The 22,055-nt window shown below is 34.5% G+C and overlaps 1 protein-coding gene across 7 annotated transcripts in view; it reads right to left on the reverse strand.

Annotated features, from left to right (window-relative positions):
• CNOT6L (CCR4-NOT transcription complex subunit 6 like) overlaps positions 1 to 22,055 on the reverse strand; it is a 121,870-nt gene that overhangs the window by 51,611 nt on the left and 48,204 nt on the right. For 6 of the 7 annotated variants that reach the window (XM_027087675.1, XM_027087672.1, XM_027087671.1 and 3 more), the window contains exons 3-4: positions 19,495 to 19,681; positions 18,072 to 18,157 (exon numbers count right to left, since the gene is read on the reverse strand). In XM_027087675.1, the coding sequence (XP_026943476.1) occupies positions 18,072 to 18,157; positions 19,495 to 19,681 (273 nt within the window). The remainder of the gene's footprint in view (positions 1 to 18,071; positions 18,158 to 19,494; positions 19,682 to 22,055) is intronic. The other variant, XM_027087676.1, reaches the window with a different exon arrangement.

Below are 22,055 nucleotides of genomic sequence, written 5' to 3' on the forward strand. Positions count from 1 at the left end.
CAAGTGGGGTTTATTCCAGGAATGCAAGGATTCTTCAATATATGCAAATCAATCAACGAGATACACCATATTAACAAATTGAAGGAGAAAAACCGTATGATCATCTCAATAGATGCAGAGAAAGCTTTCGACAAAATTCAACACCCATTTATGATAAAAACCCTGCAGAAAATAGGCATAGAGGGAACTTTCCTCAACATAATAAAGGCCATATATGACAAACCCACAGACAACATCATCCTCAATGGTGAAAAACTGAAAGCATTTCCACTAAGATCAGGAACAAGACAAGGTTGCCCACTCTCACCACTCTTATTCAACATAGTTTTGGAAGTTTTAGCCACAGCAATCACAGAAGAAAAGGAAATAAAAGGAATCCAAATCAGAAAAGAAGAAGTAAAGCTGTCACTGTTTGCAGATGACATGATACTATACATAGAGAATCCTAAAGATGCTATCAGAAAACTACTAGAGCTAATCAATGAATTTGGTAAAGTTGCAGGATACAAAATTAATGCACAGAAATCTCTTGCATTCCTATACACTAATGATGAAAAATCTGACAGTGAAATTAAGGGAACACTCCCATTTACTACTGAAACAAAAAGAATAAAATACCTACGAATAAACCTACCTAGAGAGGCAAAAGACGTGTGTGTATGCAGAAAACTATAAGACAGTGATGAAAGAAATTAAAGGTGATAACGAACAGATGGAGAGATATACCATGTTCTTGCATTGGAAGAATCAACATTGTGAAAATGACTATACTACCCAAAGCAATCTACAGATTCAGTGCAATCCCTGTCAAACTACCAATGTCATTTTTCACAGAACTAGAACAAAAAATTTCACAATTTGTATGGAAACACAAAAGATCCCGAATAGCCAAAGCAATCTTGAGAAAGAAAAACGGAGTTGGAGGAATCAGGCTCCTGGCTTCAGACTATACTACAAAGCTACAGTAATCAGGACAGTATGGTACTGGCACAAAAACAGAAATATAGATCAATGGAAAAGGATAGAAAGCCCAGAGATAAACCCATGCACATATGGTCACCTTATTTTTGATAAAGGAGGCAAGAATATACAATGGAAAAAAGACAGCCTCTTCAGTATGTGGTGCTGGGAAAACTGGACAGCTACATGTAAAAGAATGAAATTAGAACACTCCCTAATACCATATACAAAAATAAACTCAAAATGGATTAAAGACCTAAATATAAGGCCAGATACTATAGAACTCTTAGTGGAAAACATAGGCAGAATACTCTATGACATAAGTCACAGCAAGATCCTTTTTGACCCACCTCCTAGAGAAATGGAAATAAAAACAAAACTAAACAAATGGGACCTAATGAAACTTAAAAGCTTTTACACAGCAAAGGAAACCATAAACAAGACCAAAAGAAAGCCGTAAGAATGGGAGAAAATACTTGTAAATGAAGCAACTGAGAAAGGATTAATTTCCAAAATTAACAAGCAGCTCATGCAGCTCAATAATAAAAAAAGAAACAAAGCCATCCAAAAATGGGCAGAAGACCTAAATAGACATTTGTCCAAAGAAGATAGACAGACTGCCAACAAACATATGAAAGAATGCTCAACATCATTAATCATTAGAGAAATGCAGATCAAAACTACAATGAGATATCATCTCACACCAGTCAGAATGGCCATCATCAAAAAATCTAGAAACAATAAATGCTGGAGAGGGTGTGGAGAAAAGGGATCACTCTTGCACTGCTGGTGGGAATGTGAATCGGTACAGCCACTATGGAGAACACTATGGAGGTTCCTTAAAAAACTACAAATAGAACTACGATACGACCCAGCAATCCCACTACTGGGCATATACCCTGAGAAAACCATAATTCAAAAAGAGTCATGGGGCTTCCCTGGTGGCCCAGTGGTTGAGAGTCCGCCTGCCGATGCAGGGGACACGGGTTCGTGCCCCAGTCCAGCAAGATCCCACATGCCACGGAGCGGCTGCGCCCGTGAGCCATGGCCGCTGAGCCTGCGCGGCCGGAGCCTGTTGCTCCGCAACGGGAGAGGCCACAACAGTGAGAGGCCCGTGTATCGCAAACAAACAAACAAAAGAAAAAAAAAAAAAAGAGTCATGTACCAAAATGTTCACTGCAGCTCTATTTACAATAGCCCGGAGATGGAAACAACCTAAGTGTCCATCATCAGATGAATGGATAATGAAGATGTGGCACATATATACAATGGAATATTACTCAACCATAAAAAGAAACGAAATTGAGCTATTTGTAATGAGGTGGATAGACCTAGAGTCTGTCATACAGAGTGAAGTAAGTCAGAAAGAGAAAGACAAATACCGTATACTAACACATATATATGGAATTTAAGAAAAAACAAATGTCATGAAGAACCTAGCGGTAAGACAGGAATAAAGACACAGACCTACTAGAGAATGGACTTGAGGATATGGGGAGGGGGAAGGGTAATCTGTGACAAAGTGAGAGAGAGGCATGGATATATATACACTACCAAACGTAAGGTAGATAGCTAGTGGGAAGCAGCCGCATAGCACAGGGAGATCAGCTCGGTGCTTTGTGACCGCCTGGACGGGTGGGAAAGGGAGGGTGGGAGGGAGGGAGACGCAAGAGGGAAGAGATAATGGGGACATATGTATATGTATAACTGATTCACTTTGTTATAAAGCAGAAACTAACACACTATTGTAAAGCAATTGTACTCCAATAAAGATGTGAAAAAAAGCTTTAATGCAACACACACCAATCAGAATAGCTAAAATTAAAATGCAATGACCAACGAAGTGGTTAAAAAGAATGTGAAGTACCTGGAACTCTCAGAAGTTGCTGGTGAAAGTGTAAAATAGTACAACTATGGTGAAAATCTGGTTAGTAGCTTCCAACTGACTTGAAAGTGGGAAAAAGAAACTTCCTGGGTTGATGGAAATGTTCTACATCTTGAGTTAGGCAGTTACTTTTGTCAAAATTAGTCAAGCAGCATACTTAAGTATTTGGGTATTTTACTGTATGTAATTATAATTCAATAAAGTAGTAGGGGAAAAAAACATGAGTGAGTTAGGCAGTAGATGACATACAGCTGAAAATAAAATAAGTGAACAGGAAAACTATATTCAAAGAAATTACCCAGAATGCATCACTGAGCATCAAGAAAATGTAAAATATGAGACAATAAAAATGTGGGAGTTAGAACAAGAAATCTTAATATACGTTGAATTGGAGCTCTAGAAAGAGAGAACAGTACTTTGGTTTCTGGTCTGACGTGTAAAGAGACTGGAAGTTGTCACTCCCACCTCCACAACTGAGGTCACAGGGCAAACTGCTGTCCTGAACACAAGCAGGGCCCCACACTTTGGTGCATTTTACTCCCCAGGGTCCTACTGGGTTCTCACTATAAATACTGGAGAAAAATCCCCCTGCGCTTCTGTTAGGGGAGAGGGAAAGTAATGTTCTCCTTAACCAATTCTGCCCACAAGGGAAACCATTTTACCAGAGTACAACCAAGTGGGGTTTTACCAAAGCCTAACCAACCCAATACTTCTCTTATCCCACTCCAGCCCCCTCTACTGTGTGGGGAGGGAGGATACCCAACTCAGACTCACCAAAAGACTGAGACCTAATCATAGGACTAAAGGACTCTTCCTCTCCTTCACACTTCATCACATCAATAGAGCTCCTATATAACAAAGGGTTAGAGGTCAAGAACTGCAAGCCTCAGACCCTAGCTAAAGAGTCTCTGGGAAAACCCAAGGATAACAGAGGCGACAAAAACAAGGATATGAGAGGAAATTTTAGACTCTGACACACAGATGGAATAAACAGTAAACACATTACGACTCCTAGCCAGAAGGAGATTAGAGAGAGAGGAGAAATGAGAGAGGCAATATTCAAAAAGAAAAAGGCTGCAAACTTTCAAAAGCTAACTTTTTAAAAATTGAATAAACTGATACAAGAAGCACAACATATACAAAGAAGTTTACGAAAACTTTCATTTTACATTGTACTGCAAACTAGAGAATGCCAATGGCAAATACAAGACTTTAAAACCAGATAGGGAAAAAGGATCAATAACTTCTAAAGAAAAAAATATGAGAATGCCAACAAAATTCATTAACAACAGAATACAGTACAGTAACAATACAGTAGAATAATATCTCTAAAGAGTTGCAAGATGGTATTTGAAACTTTAATACTCCTCTACCAGGCACCAATATAAAAAGTAGACAGAAAATCAACAAAGATGAAGAAGACCCTAACAACACTGTTAAACAACTAACTGATATCTATATAATACTCTACTCAAAAACAGGAAGATATACATTCTTTTCGAATACACATGAATATTCACCAAGAGAGACCATACTTTGGGCCAGGAAACAAACTATAACATATTTAAATGAAATTAAATCACACAAAGCATACTATCCGACCATAACGAAACTAGAAATTGACAACAGACAGACATCTGGAAAATCCCCAAGTACTTTGATACAACTAAATCAGTGTTTAGAGGAAAATTTATAGTATCAAACGCTTATATTAGAAAAATCTAAAATCAGTGACCTAACCTCCATATTAAGAATCTAAAAAATAGAAAAGCAAATACACCCCCAAAGAAACCAAAAGGAAGGAACTAATAAAGAGCCAAAATCTATAAAATCTGAAATAGGAAAACAACAGATTACTACTGAACCCAAAAGATGGTACTTTGAAAGAGGCAATAAAATTGACAAACCTCTCTTTGACCAGGACAAAAAGACACAAACTATAAACATAAAAAACGAAAGATGGAACAGCCCTTGATACATTAAAAGGATAGAGAATATTAAAAAATATTTATGTGCATAAATTCAACAACTTAGAAGAAATGAATAAGTTCCTTCTAAGACAGAAACTACCACACCTCAAAAAGAAATGGAGAACAGCAAAAATGGCAGAGAAGAACTCCAAAATTTTGCCCCTCCACAGAACCAGTAACAAAACCCAAAAAAGCTAGCAAAAATTGCAGACTCAACTATGTCAGAACTCTGGAAATTAACTAAATGATTACAGCAACCCAGGGGGTATTTATTCAAGAAAAAAAGGACAGTGATTTGTGGAGTTTTAAACCTTCTCCTGGTCCCTCATTGCCAGGGCAGCTTGGCAGCCACTGGAGCAACCAAAACTGAGCTGGAGCACTCTCAAAGCCTCATTCACAAACACTAGTCATTATCTGACCTGTGTGGTGGTTCCTCTACTCTTGCATAGCGTTAAAAGACTTCTTCCTGGAGGGGAAGGAGGAAACTATTACTGGAAAATGTTTTAAATTTGTAGGTGTCCAAGGTCATGGAAACAGCTGGGGCAAACAACTGACTAACCAAAAAGCTTAAAAGGAAAAACTAGGGAATAAGATGTCAGTACATGGTCCAAAAAGCTCTGACATACTCCTGGGACTCTAGAAGGTCATATGGACATGGAGGCCTATGCACATGCTTAGGAAAGACCTAAAAATAGCCTAAGCTCTCACCTCTGTCTGACCTTGAGGCTTTGCAATGAAGGAAGTGAAGGACAAGGTGGAGTTATAAACTTCTTGACTGAGTAATGAAGGTGAGCCCCAAAACACACACCAAGCCACTTGGCCAGGAGTGGGAGACTTACTGGTTATAGGCAGTTAAGGAAATCTCTGTCCAACCATTAGCTGACCATAAACTGAATAAAAAGGCTTCAATGGCCACACATGACAAAGCATACAAAATTTATAGAATTAGTTCTGAAAAGTCACTAAAGCAACAAACAACAAACAAAACAAGCAGCAACAACAGACAACCCTGGGAAGGGGAGAGAGTCTAATTCCAAAGTTGCTGCATTATTTTAAATGTCCAGTTCTTAACCAAAAATACCCTATGAAACATACAAAGAAACAAGAGAGTATGTCCCATACAAACGGAGAAGAGCCACCAATAAAAACTGTCCCTAAGAGCAATAAAAATTGTACCCAAGGACTTAATAGAAAACACTTTGAAAATCCAGTATTTTAATATGCTTAAAGAGCTGAAGAAAACCATGTCTAAAGAATTAAAATGAAGTATGAGAATGATATCTCACCAAACAGAGAATATCAAAAAAGAAACCGAAATTATAAAATGGAGCCAAATAGAAATTATAAAACAAAACAAAACAAAATCACTAGAAGGGCTCAAGAGCAGTACTGAACAGGTAGAAGGAAAGATCTGTGACCCTGAAGAGAGGTTAGTTGAAGTTACACAGCCTGAAGAAAAGAAAAAAGAATGAAGAAAAATTAACAGAGCTCAGAGATCTATCAGACAACAAGTGTACCAACATATGCAAAATGGGAGTCCCAGAAGAGGAGGAGAAAAAAGAACAGGAAAAAAATGTAAAGAAAAAATGGTCAAAAGATCCCAAATTTAATGGAAAGCATTAATAGAAGAAGCTCAATAAACTCCAAGTAAAATAAAATGTAAGTGAGATCTACTCCTGGACAAATTATAATAAAACTGTGCAAAGTCAAAGACAGAAAGAGAATCTTGAAAGCTCTAAGACAGAAGTGACTCATGGTATACAGACCCTCAAAATAAGATTAACAGCTGGTTTCTCATCAGAAACCATGGAGGCCAAAAGGCAGTAGAATAACATATTCAAAGTACTGAAAGGGGAAAAAGAAACAAAAAACAAACAAAAAAAACTATCAACCAAGAATTCTATATCCAGCAAAAATATCCTTCAAAAATAAAGGGGATACTAAGACATTACCAAATAAACAAACAGAGTTTCTCACTAGCAGACCAACCCTGCAGGAAATACTAAAGAGATTCCTCTAGCTGAAATGAAAGGACACAGAACAGTAACTTGAATCCATATGAAAAATCAAGAGTACCAGTAAAGGTACTCTACATAGTACATATAAAAGACAGTATAAATGTAATTTTTGTTTTTAATTTTTTTCTCCTGATATAACTGCATATAGCAATAATTATAAATCTATGTTGATGGGCACACAATGTAAAAAGATGATATTTGTAAAGATAACAGCATAAAAGAGAAGTGAATGGAGTTACAGGTGCAAAGTTCTTTTATATTATTGAAACTAAATTGCCATTGATCCAAATTAGATTGCTGTAAACTAAGATGTTAATTATAATCCTCAGGGTAACCACTAAGAAAATAACTCAAAATAACATAGTAAAAGAAACAAGGGAATTAAACTGTACACTGGAAAATATCCATTTAGCACAAGAGAAGGCATTAATTAAGGAACAGTGGAACAAAAAGGACATAACACATACAGAAAACAAATAGCAAAATGACTGACGTGAATCCTACTTTATCAGCAAATACATTAAATGTAAGTGGATTAAACTCTGATTAAAAAGCAGAGATTAGCAGAATGAATAATTAAACATGATTCATTATATGCTATCCAGAAGAGAGACACTATAGATCAAAGACATAAATAGATAGAAAGTAAAAGCACAGAAAAAGGTATGACATGCAAACAGTAACCAAAAGAGAGTTGAAGTAGCTACACTAAGACAGGGATAACCTCAATGTCTTATATCAATGAAAGAAACTGAATTAGTAGTTAAAAACTTTTCAACAAAGAAAATTTCAGGCCCATATAGTTTTACTGGAAAATACTACCAATAATATAAGAAAGAAATAATACAAATGGAAATGCTTCAAGAAAATAGAAGTGTTAGTAACACTTTCAAACTCATTTTATGAAGTCAGTAGTATCCTTATCAAGCTAGACAAAAACATTGTAAAAAAAAAATACTACAGAATGCCTTACAATCATAAATGTATAAATCCTCAACAAAATACTAACAAATCCAGTAATATATTAAAAACAAAATACATTATGGCTAAGTGGTATTTAAAATGGGAATAGAAGGTGAGTTCTACCTCTTGATAGAAGTCTGATTATTAATGAAAAACCACCAATGTAAATCAGCATATAAACAAAGTAAAGAAGAAAAGTTATGATCATTTCAACAGTTGCAGAGAAAGTATCTGACCAAATTCAACTTGCATCAATGACAAAAATCCTCAGCAAAAGTGAAGAAATAGAAGGAAAATTTATTTAACCTGAAAAAGCACCAAAAAACTTGCAGTTGATATAATTCATGGTGAAAGACTGAACACTTTCTCCCTAAAGTTAAGAACAGGACAAGGACATGCACTGTCATCACTTCTATTTAATATTGTCCTTGCCAGTGTGATAAGGCAAAAAATGAGGAAAGGAAGAAATGAAAAGATCTCTATTCACAGATTAAAAGGTTGTAAAAGTTCCTAGAAGTAATAAGTTTACAAATATTGCAAGGGATAAGGTCAATATACTTTTAAATGAATTGTGTTTTAGTTCTATAAAATATCAATGAATAACTGGAAATTTTAAAAGTAGTATCATTTACAATAGCATCAAATATCAAATAAGTAGCAAATCCAGCAACAATATATAAATCTAGCAAAATATTTGCAAGATCTGCATGCTGAAAACTACAAAACATCAAAAAAAATAAAGAAGACCTGCGTAAATAGAGAGGTACACTGTATTCACAGATTGGAAGACTCAGTGTTAAGTCTCAAGATTAACAAACTGATTCTTCCTCCAAACTGATCTACATATTCAATACAATTCAAATAAAAAATCTAGCAGGATATTTTGCAAAAATCATAATCTGATTCTAAAACTTATATGGAAATGCAAAGCATTTAGAGGTGTCAACACAATTTTGAAAAATAACTACAGAGTTGGAGAACACATACTATATAATCTCAGGGCTTACCACAAAGCTGCAACAATCAAACATTTTGGTATTGGCATGGATCAGTGGACAGTTTATGTATCTAGCAGTAGACCCACCCACATAAATTTGGGTCTAATGAATTTTGACAAAGTTGCAAGAAAATCCACGTGGAAAGCATAATCTTTTCAACAAATAGTGCTTGGAATGACTGGATGTACATATGCAAAAGAACAAACTTTGTACCATATTTACAAAAATTAACTTAAAACAGACCACAGACCTATATGAAAAACCTAATTATAAAATTTCTAGAAGAAAACCTTCATGTACTTGGGTGAGGTAGATATATCTTAGATGTACTTGGGTGAGGTAAATACATCTTCGGTGTATTTGGTAAATACACCAAAGACATAATCCATAGATGAAAACAAGTGATAAATGGGACCGCATCAAAATGGAAAATTGCTCTTTAAAAGGCCCTGTAAAGAAAATAAACATACAAGCCACAGACTGGGAGAAAATATCTGCAAAACATACTTTAAAAAGGACTTGAATCCAAAACATATAATAAACTCTCAAAATCTCAGTAATTAGAAAAAAAGCAACTCAATAATAAAACTAGGCAAAAGATGTGAATAAATACTTCCTTCACCAACGAAGACATACAGATGGCAAATAAACACATGAAAAATATAATTACTCATTAGAGGAATGACAAGCTAAACCACAATGATATTACATCCTACTAGAATGAAAAATTTTAAAAAAAATTGATAATACCAAGAAGTACTGACAAGGATGCAGAGCCAACTAAAACTCTCTCATATTTTTGGCAGGAATACAAAATGATAAATCCACTATGTTGGATTATTAGACAAACAGTCTGGCAGTTTCTTATGAAGTCCAACATACACTTACCATACCACCTGGCAGTTCCAGTCCTAGGTATTTACCCAAGTAAAATAAAACTTAGTTCACACAGAAATCTATACAAATGTTTACAGTGCCTTTATTCTTAATCACTCATAACTGGAAACAACCCAAATGTCCTTCAACTTGTGAATAGATAAAAATCGGTGGCATATCCACACAATCGGATACTACTTGGCAACAGAAATGAGCTACTGAAATACACAAGATGGATGAACCTCAAATACATTATGTTAAATGAAAAAATCCAGACTCAAAAGGCTACATACTATGTTTCTATATATGACATTCTGGAAAAGTAGTTGCCAAGGGCTAAGAGTGGGACAAGGTGTTGACTTCAATGAACACAAATGAATTCTGGAGGGTGACAGAACAGTTCTATTTCTCAATTGTAGTGGTGGTTATGCAACTGCATACATCTGTCAACATTCACCAAATGTGAATGTCTGTCAACAAAGAGGTCAATTTTACTACATACATATAGTTCAGAAAAAAGTTGCTAAAAATTTAATTTTTCAAAAATATATTCAAGGTATAATTTCAAGAGTGACCACTGAGAGTCCAGAAATAGAATGTACAAATCCCACACCAACAGAAGTATAGAGATCAAGAAACAAACAAGGGGGGAAAAAAATCTGTTTTTAGAAAGGCAAAAAGAAAACAAAAAATCACACGAAGAATGGAATCAAAAAGTAGGATGGCAACCAGACAAAAATATCAATAATTGCAATAGAGGTAAGGCAATTGGTCTGAACCCACACATTAAAATAAAGTCAGACTGGATTAAAAACAAAGACCAGTTATATACTTTTTGTAAGAGACACACCTAAGCATAAGTACACAGAAAGGTTGAAAGTAAACAAAGGAGAAAAGATGTATTATACAAACATTAACCAAAAGAAAACTTGCATAGCTATATGAGACAAAAAAGATCGTAAGATGAAAACCCTAACAGGAGGCTCATGACCTAATATCAGGTTCAATTTACCAGAAGGTATAGCAATATATAGGCATAGTTGGTATACCTAATAAAATAAACTCAAAGGCTATAAGCAAAAGCTGACTGAACTACATGGGGAAATGAACAAATTCAGCATTTAAATGGAAATTTTAGCATATATACCTTAATTATTAAAAGAGCAAACAGTCAAAAATTTATAAAGATACAGAAAATATGAGGAACACAGCTAACAAATTTGATCTAATGGAGAAACATATAGATCTGTACCTAACAATTAGAGAAACAATACTCTTTTCAGATGCAGTAAAACATTTATAAAAATTGATCACATACCAGCCCATAAAGCAGGAATCAACAAATGTAAAAGAACTTGTTCATACAGGTTACCCTAACAGCCTATAATGCAATTAAGTTTAAATTTAACAATAAAGAAAGGTAAATTTAAAATCACACGTGCATGGAAATTTTAAATAACTGATGAGTCAAAGAAGATATGATAACCTATATTAATAATACTTAGGCAAAAATGATGAGAATATTTCATATCAAAATCATGGGATGCCAAATAAATTTATAGTCTTGCCAAAAAAATTTATGGCCTTAACTGCTTATATTTATTTGAAAATAAGGAAATCTAAATATGAATAAGCCATATATCCAACTTAAAAAGAGAAAAAAGGAAAAAAACTATAATAAATCCAAACAAAACAGAATAAAGAAAAACAGAAACAAACCAGTTTTTTAAAAATAAAAGCCAATACTGACTCACTGAAAAGAACATAACTGACAAATCTCTGGGGAGACTAAATCAGAAAAAAAGATAGAAAGCACAAATAATCTTACTAATGAAGAAAGGGGTAATATAAACAAGAGTCTAAAAATATATCAAGAGAATATTATGAACATTTTTATGCAAATTTGAAAACTTTAAAAAGCTGCAAAATTCCAATATTACAGATACAGTCCAAAAAAACTGACTCATCAGCAATTAGAAAGACTCAATGATTCTTATAACTACAAATACATTGAGGTGATAGTTCCACCAGGCAATGGTAGTTTTATAGTCTTGTTCCACCAAAATTTCAAGGAACAGATTAATTCAATATTGTACAAACTCTTTGAGAAAACTGAGTAAGAACAGTAAGAACACATGTCTATCTTATTGATGAACATACATGAAAAATTCCTTTAAAAAGTTATTGTGAAAGGCAGTCCATCAGGGTCCCTGTGCTTCCCCCCTTCATTCTTTGTGAGTGCAACAGATTCTGAGACTTATCTGTCTCTTGATACTGAGCAGTTTCTATAGCTAGTTAAATAGGGAACTAAACAGGTCAAGGCAACCAGAGCAATACTTCCATATAACTCTTTGTACCCCTGGAGAATCAGGATTAGTTGTTTTGTTTTGGGGTTTTTGCAGCTAGCTACAATATTTGCTGCTTGCTTGAAAAGTGCTGCACCTTTGGACTTAGATTACTCAATTGCAATGCAAACTCTTTGTGTATACAGCATGTGTCTGGGTCCACCTTGTTGCTTGAGTGATAACGTTCTTTGTCTCTGACCCAAGAGTCTCATGTCTTCTACCATTATCCATGAAGAAATAATTGGCTAACTTATTAGCTTGTAATAGGGTAAAATCTCAGAGCCTTAACAGTTCTTGACAAACACTATCAAAATAAATCCAGCAGTGTATAAAAGCACCAAGTTGGGTTTACCTCAGGAATCCAAGTGTGGTTAAAAGGGGCAGGTTGGGGGGACGCTTACATATAATTTACCACTTCAACATATGAAATGAGAAAATAATGTAATCATCTCAATAGATGAAGAAAAGCATTTAATAAAATTCAGCACCCAAATAAGGATTAGCAAAGTAGAAATAGAAGGAAACTTCTAGAACCTAAAAACTTTTTACCAAAAATATAGAGCAAATATTCTTAATGGAAAAATATTGGAAACATTTCCTTTAAAATTGTGATTAGAAGTATTCCCAGTATTAATGCTTCTATTCAATATTGTATTAAACATGCCAGTACATTACAATAAGGAAAAGAAATTATAAGAATTTGAAAGGAACAAAGTCTTTATCAGCAGATGAAATCATTATCTGCATACAATACCTAAAGAATTTGTAAACAAACTTTTAGGAAGAATGAGAATTTAGTCAAGAAGGCTTACTATAAGATCTTTTTTCTTTTTAATGGTAATTCGTATACCCCAACAGCAAACAGGCAGAAAAAGCAACTTAAAAAAGACATGGTTTATGAGAGGAACAAAAAACTTATAAAGTATCTAGAAACAAATCTACAAAAGATATGCCTGAACAGTGTGCAGAAAGTTAAAAAATTTTATTCAAAGACATTAAATAAGATCTAAACAAATGGGGAGAATGCACAAATTCATGGATAGGAAGACTCCATGTAATTAACATGTCAATTTTTCTTAAATTGATCCAGACATTCAATGCAGTTCCAAAGTCCCAACAGCATTTTTTGTGAAACTTAACAAGCTGTTTCTTATGTATGAGGAAGATTCAAGGCACCCAAACTGCCAAGACACTGCAAAAGTAAAATGTAAAGGGACTTCCCAAAAGAGATATCAAATCTTAATATAAAGCCATAGTAACAATTATGACAATGTAGTAATCAGTGCAAGGTGAGACAAACTGACTGCTGGGTATAGAGAATGGAGATCCCAAAACAAGCCTACTACACATTGCTGATATATGAGAGAGGTGACTTTGCTGATCAGTGGGAAAAGGGAAAACTAGTCACTAAATGATGTTGAGACAACTGGTTATTCACAAGGAAAAGACAAAATGAGATCCCTCCCAAAATTAGACCTCTCATACCATATTAAAAAATCAACTCCAAATGAAAGAAAGAATTAACTACGAAAAGCAAAACTTTACAACAACTTTTAAGAGATAATATAGAAAAACTATTTATGACTGGGGTAGGGCAGGATTTCTTTAATAAAACATAAGATGCACTAGTCACAAAAGAAAAGAATTTTAAATTCAACTACAATAAAAAAAAATCAAGGGCTTCCCTGGTGGCGCAGTCGTTGAGAGTCCACCTGCCGTTGCAGGGGACACGGGTTCGTGCCCCGGTCCGGGAAGATCCCACATGCCGTGGAGCAGCTGGGCCCGTAAGCCATGGCCGCTGAGCCTGCGCATCCGGAGCCTGTGCTCCGCAATGGGAGAGGCCACAACAGTGAGAGGCCCGCGTACCGCAAAAAAAAAAAAATCAAATCTATTCATTAAAGAATACCAACAAAGAAAACAGAAAGAAAAGCCAGAGTGGAAGAAGACATTTACAATACAAAATAGACAAAAGTTAAAAATTCCAAGTGAAAATAAGCAAAAGATATCAATAGCAATTTCAGAGAAGAAATGTGGCCAATACATATATGAAAAGATTCTCAGTTTTATTATCAATTAGGAAAATGTAAATTAAGAGTAGGACTAGAAACTGTTTCACACTTAATAACTGGCAAAACTTTAAAAATCTGACAATACTAAGTAAGTGTTGGGAAGAAGACAGAAAAATGGCAACTGTATTACTTTTGGGAGTATATTTTAGTACAGCTACTTTGTAAAATATTATGGCATTACCTAATAAACCTAAGAATGTATAAGCTTCTTTCTATAACCCAACAATTCCATTCCTAGGAACTCTATCAGGAGACATGTACAAGAATGTTCATGGCTACATTGCTTATAGTAGTCAAAAAAAGGTGGAAACAATCTAAATATCTATAGTAGAATGAATTACAGCATATTCATATAACAGAATACAACACAGCAATGAAACAGATTAACTACAATTACACGAATGCATAAATGTATGAATCGTAAATACATAAAGTCAAATAAAACCAAGTCACAGAAAATTACATTCAGTAGGATTCCATTTATATAAAGGTTAAAACACCCTTAACAGATACATATATAAGCTCAGTATCTGGCACATAGTATGTGCTCATCAATACCTGTTGGATGACCGAAAGAAAACTAACAGAATTTAGGACAGTAATAACCTCTGGGAGAAGTGATGAAGATGTAATCAAGAAAAGGCACACAGGAAACTTAAAAGATACAGGGGATCTACACCAACAAGGTTTGATTGTGCTTATTTCCCAATAATCTCACCAACAGTTAGTTTATCAAATTTTTGGAATTCATCCAATCTGATAGGTAAAAATTGAGTATAGTCTCAATTTGCATTGTTATTATTATATAATGTTGATCAACTTTCTAATTTTACAGCCATTTGTAAATCCTCTTATATGAATTATTAATATGCTCTCTAACAGACTGTCTTTTATTTACTGATTTCCAGAAGCTCATTATATAATACAGAAGAAAGTACTTTGCCTCCTATATGAGTGGCAATCGGATTTTTAAATGCATTTTTTAAAAAGGTACTGAGAACGTTAGATAATGGGTGTGTAGTTACTTATTTTATTATTTTCTTTAAAATGTTACTCTTTGTATATTATGATATATTTCATGAATTAAAAAGTTTACATAGTAAAAGAATCTTCAACTGCCATGGTCCATTTTATTTTAAGGGAGATAAGTAATTCTTAGAAGGAAGCTAGAAATCTTCACAATTATTGAAGTTCTAAAGTTTTTATTATTTGGGGACATCAACGTTTAATGCCTGAGGACAACTGTTTGGCCCATATGTCAGAGAAAGTATTGCTTTATACCTTAGGACATGAATTCTAAATTATTTAAAAATAACTATATGAGAATTGCTTTCACTTACACCTTTTCTTCCATAAAACTAATACAGTTTGGATTTTTCTTTTAAGTGACTTAAAAGAACATTTCCAACTTCCTGGACTGGCCATGTTTGTAGTTTTTAAATTGGCCTTCTTATCCTAACTCTTCAAATACCCTACCTACCACACATACTCCTCAAGTCTCAAAATAGCATTTCTAAAAATTAACTTGTTGAGCCAGGATGATCAAATTCATTATCAAAATTTCAGTATCTATGTTTCAGAGGAAGACAGGAAATGGAAGAAAGGCACTCCTTTTTCTGGTTTCAAGACAAAATGGAATCTTAGAGGCAATCTATTTTCATTGTTTCTTTTAAATATATCACAGTGCTATTTTAAGTGCTCCACTCTACTCCCTCCCCCTTTTTTTGGGCACAAAGTACCACTATGTGGTTATTAAAACTGATTAAGAAATTATTTCAAGTTTTACCTTCCTAAGAATATAAGGCTACCATTCTTTAGGAACATTTTATTCCTTCAATTCCTTCATAAAATCAATCCTGTTTTTACCACCTTAAAGTTTTGAAAGATGGCAGGGAGGGCTCTGGCTTTCTTTCATTTCTAAAAGGTCTCTGCTCTTCTGTACTGATCACCTGAACATAAAATAGCACTGCCAGAAAAACAGATTCTCACAGAAGAGGAAAGCCTGCAGATAGGTATTTATATTGAATTTAAATTGAAGTTTAATGAAAAGGAATTTATCCATAGGCACGGACAAAGCTAAGTTACAGCTGGTAAAGCAGAGCTGGTGCCTGATTTGAAAGTCTAAAGTGAGATTTTAACAAATGTGAATCATCAGTGGACAAGGGACACTAGAATCAAAGTCCAACCAAAGACAGTAGTTTGGAAGACTAACATTTTAACTAGTAAAACAAAATGAAGAACCCAGGAGATAAAGGATATTCAGAAAGATTCATTCAGTTGATACTAAGCTAAATTTTCTGAGAACATGTCTCTTTTTTCTTTTTTTGCGGTATGCAGGCCTCTCACTGTTGTGGCCTCTCCCGTTGCGGAGTACAGGCTCCGGACGTGCAGGCTCAGCGGCCATGGCTCATGGGCCCAGCCGCTCCGTGGCATGTGGGATCTTCCCGGACCAGGGCACGAACCTGTGTCCCCTGCATCGGCAGGCGGACTCTCAACCACTGCGCCACCAGGGAAGCCCAGAGAACATGTCTCTATATGAGATAACATGGAATAGAGTTATGAAACAGTAAGATATATAATATTTGCTTTTCCAGGAATGTTATGTGGTATGAAGGGTAAGTCCAACTGGGTTCAATACCAAGGTATTCATTTGTCATTGACATGATCTCCATCAAGATTAGGAGGAGGAAAACAGCTGTTCTGACTGATGTTGAAAGTAAGAAACAATGGTTATCCTTGGAGACAAAAAATATACAATTTATTATAATCAGTATGAAAAGTGTGAATTCTGAAATCTAAGATTATAAAAATGACAACCATTCCATACTTTTTAATAGGCATGAACAGACCTGCCCCCATTCCAACTCTAGCTGGATGGTTGTTTCAGCTACATTTATAAGAATAAGATTTAGCACACAGAGAATAAGGCGAAATGTCCCAACAGTTAAATTTCAAATGCCTTGGGTTAATCCTCAAGAAAATACTTTAGATAAAAAGTATTCCCCATATGTCTAATTCATACATGATAAAAAGCATCAGTAAATTCCTACAAAGAACCTAAAATCACAAGAGTTAGACCATTCATATAATTATCCAACTTACGAAGGGTTAACTGTATAAGGAAGCCTAACACCACTTTTGCCATTTCAACAAATAATGTCAGCAATCTTACCACTCTTATTCAAGCTTCTTTCTTAATGCTCCACTATATGATTTAAGGAAATGCAAACAACACGTTCATGAGACTCAGTAGTCTTTGAAGAAGGAAAATAAAACATATGAAAGTGTATACTTTATAAGGCTTTAATGTTCCCTCCTCATTAGCACGGAAAATGTTTAACCAATAGAGTAAATCTGTATTAAGTCCTCTGCATTCAAAATAAACCCTTCTTCTTATGCTATGCTATAAGAGAAAAATATACAAATCTCAGTATTTATGTGATTTGAGTATGACTTTCATTCCAAACTGAGATGATATCATCAGAGGAACATGCATTTTGGATTAATACACTATTTACAATAACTACACTTATTAGACATAGCTCATTTTTACTGTAATGTTTTCCCTCTTATAAACCTAATATGCCAATGCTATCTACTCTATCAAAACCAGACATTCTGGCTGAGGTTAAAATTCATTATGTTACATCACTGTTTTCAATTTGTTAAAAAAATGGGAAAAAAAACTACAGTGCTAAATGTTAATTTAAACTATCTCCTCTAAGAAATTTCAGTAAAATATAAAAACAAAACAAAACAAAAAACCCGAAATTTCCCCCATACAAGTTTGTTAAAATGATGGCAGCTTGTTGAAATCGTGAAGTTCAATTTGATAGAGAAGAACCACTTTTCTTTCAAGAGTAATGTATAGTTACATTCTCGAAATTATACTAAAACCTGGCCTAATTGTAACCAAAATGGTCTTTAAAAGGCTAAGAAAACCTCAATGCTGAGTGCTAATGCTATCATTTTTAAAAAATCACTCACCTTTCAAACCTAGAGTTTGTAGCTGGAAGAGCCGACCAAGTTCATAAGGCAAAACCCGTAACAGATTGTTATTTAAAAGCAATTCCCTGTTTTTTTAAAAAAAAAAACACAAAAACTGTTTTAGTTTAATATATCAAACTTTATTAATACCTACAGTCGTTGTTCTTAACCTGCCTTCTAACATAACATGAATGATGTCTACATTCAGGGTATATTTCTCTACATTCATCCAAAAATGTTGTAACTGCCACAATTATTAACAGTGTTTCTATGATTTACTCATTCTCTAGCACAGATTAAAGTTAAAGGTATAGGAACTGTATGTCATTCTCAGGCTAAATATGCTCCCTTTTCTCTCTCACCCAAAATGCCTCTCAGATGCAAATCACAGTGACACATATTTTATGTACCCAAAGACAGCAGATACCCTTGAACCTAGTCTCATTCATAGAAAAAAGTAATCTTTTTAAAATAAACTTCAGGATTTAACTATAGTAGCCAATTCCCTGTATCAATTTTTATAACAATACAACTATTATCACTTCAAGATACAACAATCAGTGACACAGAATATAAACATTAAAAATAAAGCATAGGATAGTATAAATAGGATAGCACAGGTGAGATCTGATTTATGATTGTGAAATTTTGGGCAGACTACAGAAAAAATAAACAGCCCTTGTAATTAATTAATGACCAAAAGGTATAAAATAAATGACTAAAAAATATAAAAAACAACAAAAACACACAGTAAGGGGATGGCAAAGAACAAGATTTTTAAATGATATTAAATATTTAATTTTAAACATGTGATGGCAATTTTTTAACATTACTATTCAGCAGATAAGGTAGAAAAGCAATCCTTGTTTTCATTGGGAACATTTATACAAGGTCTCAAGATTCCTATACAATTTTCTCCTATGAAGAAATTTCTTAAAGAATCCTGAAAGACTAGAAATAAAACCATTTATTATCAGGTTTTAAGATTTCCTTAAGGAGTTGTAATATATAAGCATAACTTGCCTTATAAAATAGACGTTTCTAAAACCTTTACTTATAAACAAATCATTTTCCCAATTATTTCTCATTAGTCTAGACTAGTCTAGCCCCAATTAATTCTGATGAGATTTGTCACTTGAGTGTAAAGCGAAACTTAGGTATTTTATAGCCCTATCCCACCTCAAGTCTGTCAAAAGAAATTGGTCATACAAGCACATTTCTAGCCAGAAACCTCCAAATTTAAAGGAAGAAAGGAAAAGAAGCGTTCAATGGAGCCCAACTCAAGCACTCTGCTTAGACAATTTATATCATTTAACCTTCACATACATATGGAACTCCTACTGTAAGATGAGTAACCTTCCATAATATTCTTATTTGGTAAATTTAGAATTTTATACAGTGAGTCACATTTATATTTCCTCACCTGAGAGACACCATGTTTCCTAGTTCTGCTGGTAAACTTCTGAGTTTATTGGATGACAGATCCAGGTAAACCAGATTATGAAGCTTGGCAATATCAGGTGGAATGCGACTAAGGTAATTGTCATTTAGGTGCAGTGCTGTCAAGTGTGTCAATGACCAAAGTGATGTACTTAAGCTCCGCACTCTACCTAAAAGGCAAAATATTGATGCATTAAACTTTTGGCCCAAGACAAAGACTGAATTACAAGGACTAAAAAGTGGGAGAAGAGCCCACAAATACATACAGATATTGTGACTCTGGCATTTTAATTTTGTATTTAATGCTACTTGATTGCTTCCAAACACACCTGGTCCTTCTTTAATTTCATGCCACTTTTTTCCGACAACCATTCTTTCTCATGAATCTTCCATGTATTAAATAAGATGTGGCATAATGAGAAGACCCTTGGAGTCAGGGTGATCATATGGTCTCAAGGAGAAAGCATGGGGCTGAATTGAGCTTTTGTAGTAGAACAGTCCTGAATTTTTTTTCTCTAAGTTATGATCCTCACAAAAGCACTTCTCACATACTTCGTGAAAATTAATAGTGCAAGGTTTATCTATATCTAGGGCCTGAATTAGTCCACAAACTTTAAATAGACAGGAGTAATTGCTATGATTTAGAACCAACCTTAGATTAGCCGCCGGGAAAACCATTTTACTCCCAAAGGAGACATCTTCCCCAGCCTTCTCATATTTCAATTATACATTAATTCTGGTTTAAGATTTTGCATTTAAGTGCAACATACTCAAGGAAATAGTCACTCATTAAGCTTTACCTATCAGTCAGCATCTGACAGCTATGGTAGAACATGTACTGGAAAAAGAAGACTTGGTTCACAGTCCTGATTTTTCCCATTTGTTAGCCATATAAGCCTAAACAAATCACATAGCTTCAGCTTCTGTAAAATGTGATGTTATCTTAACAATAAACTTATATGAAGAGACTCTGAAAACTTTACCAAAGTAAAATGCTAACAGATATTGATTAAAAGAGCAGTGGAAGGTAGAGACGGCAAAAAGTCTCAATAGGGAAATGTTATTTTTCATATGGCTATCAAGCAGTAGACTCGAACTTAGATCTTCTGTTCAGGGTTCACAGGTTCCTTCATGCTGTCTATAATCAGGCTTAAAGTGCCAATTAGGATTTTGCATTTTAATAGGAAACAAAGGTTTCAAGTGAAAAGAGGCTCTAGTAAAAAAGAAACTTATTTCAGTTTTACCCAGGGTTTAACCGAATGGTTCTCGACCAGGGGCAATACTGCTCCCCAAGGGACTTTAGCAATCTGGAGACATTTTTGGTTGTCAAAACTAGAGGGGTGCTACTGGCATCTAGTGGGTAGTGGCCAGGAATGCTGCTAAACATCCGACACGCACACAACCACTCCCAACCACAAAGAACTGTCCAGCCCTAAGTGTCAATAGTGCCAAGTTGAGAATCCCTGGGTTAACCTAATAGGATTTGCTCATATTCATTTTTTTTTAATTATCAATCACCTAACCACCACCTTTTAGCTAAAGATACAGGTATTTCTTGCTATTGACACCATAATATGCGTTTAACTCTTCCAAATGAAAGCTTACTGGGGAAAAAATTACATTCTAAATATAATCTGTATTGTATCAATTCATAAAAGAAAAACTGTACTTATATTTTATTTTTAATAAACTTTTAAGTTTGTGATAATTTTAGATCTACAGAAAAGCTACCAAGATAATACAGTTCCTATATCCCCCTCATCCAGTTGCCCCTAGTACCAGCATCTTATATTACCACGGTACATTTGTCAAAACTAGGAAACCAAGATTGGTACGTAGTGTCAATATTAACTAATTTATAGACTTTATTTGATTTCACCAGTTTTTACACCCTTTTGTTCGAAGATAACTACTTTATAGACTTTATTTGAATTTCACCAGTTTTTACACCTTTTTGTTCGAGGATCTGGAAGATCATATTTTTTGCATTTAGTCTTCATGTCTCCTTAGTCTTCTCTCATCTGTGACAGTTTCACAGTCTTTCCTTGATTTTCATGACCTTGACAATTTTGAGGATTACTAGCTAGGAATTTTGTGGAATGTCCTTCGGTTTGTCTGATGTTTTGCTCACTATTAGACTGGTTATGAGTGTTTAGGAATCAGATTCTACTTTAACAACTCCTAAACATGTAATTTATAGAATAAACAGATAGCTCCTAGGTTTCCCATTCTACCAACAATGGGATGACAGGAGGACGGCAAAGATATCAATTTGCAAAAATGATTACTCTGCAATAGCCAAAACAAAATCTATTATATCAAAGAACCTAGTTTTACTTAGAAACTGAACTCCCAATGCCTTCAATTTTAGATGCCAACTGTGGCCCACAGTATTAATCTCAAAAGAAAGAATGGGCACAAAGATATTTAGTCACAGATAAATCAATAAGTTAAACACTAGTGCCTCAGCATCTTGTATTTTCTCAATTAATTCATCTAATTAAAAATGTACAGCAAAGAAATAAGTATAACACTCAACTCTTG

This window comes from Aethalodelphis obliquidens, unplaced genomic scaffold (assembly GCF_003676395.1).
Source record: "Aethalodelphis obliquidens isolate GAN/ISIS:26980383/991018 unplaced genomic scaffold, ASM367639v1 scaffold59, whole genome shotgun sequence".
Taxonomy (NCBI): domain Eukaryota; kingdom Metazoa; phylum Chordata; class Mammalia; order Artiodactyla; family Delphinidae; genus Aethalodelphis; species Aethalodelphis obliquidens.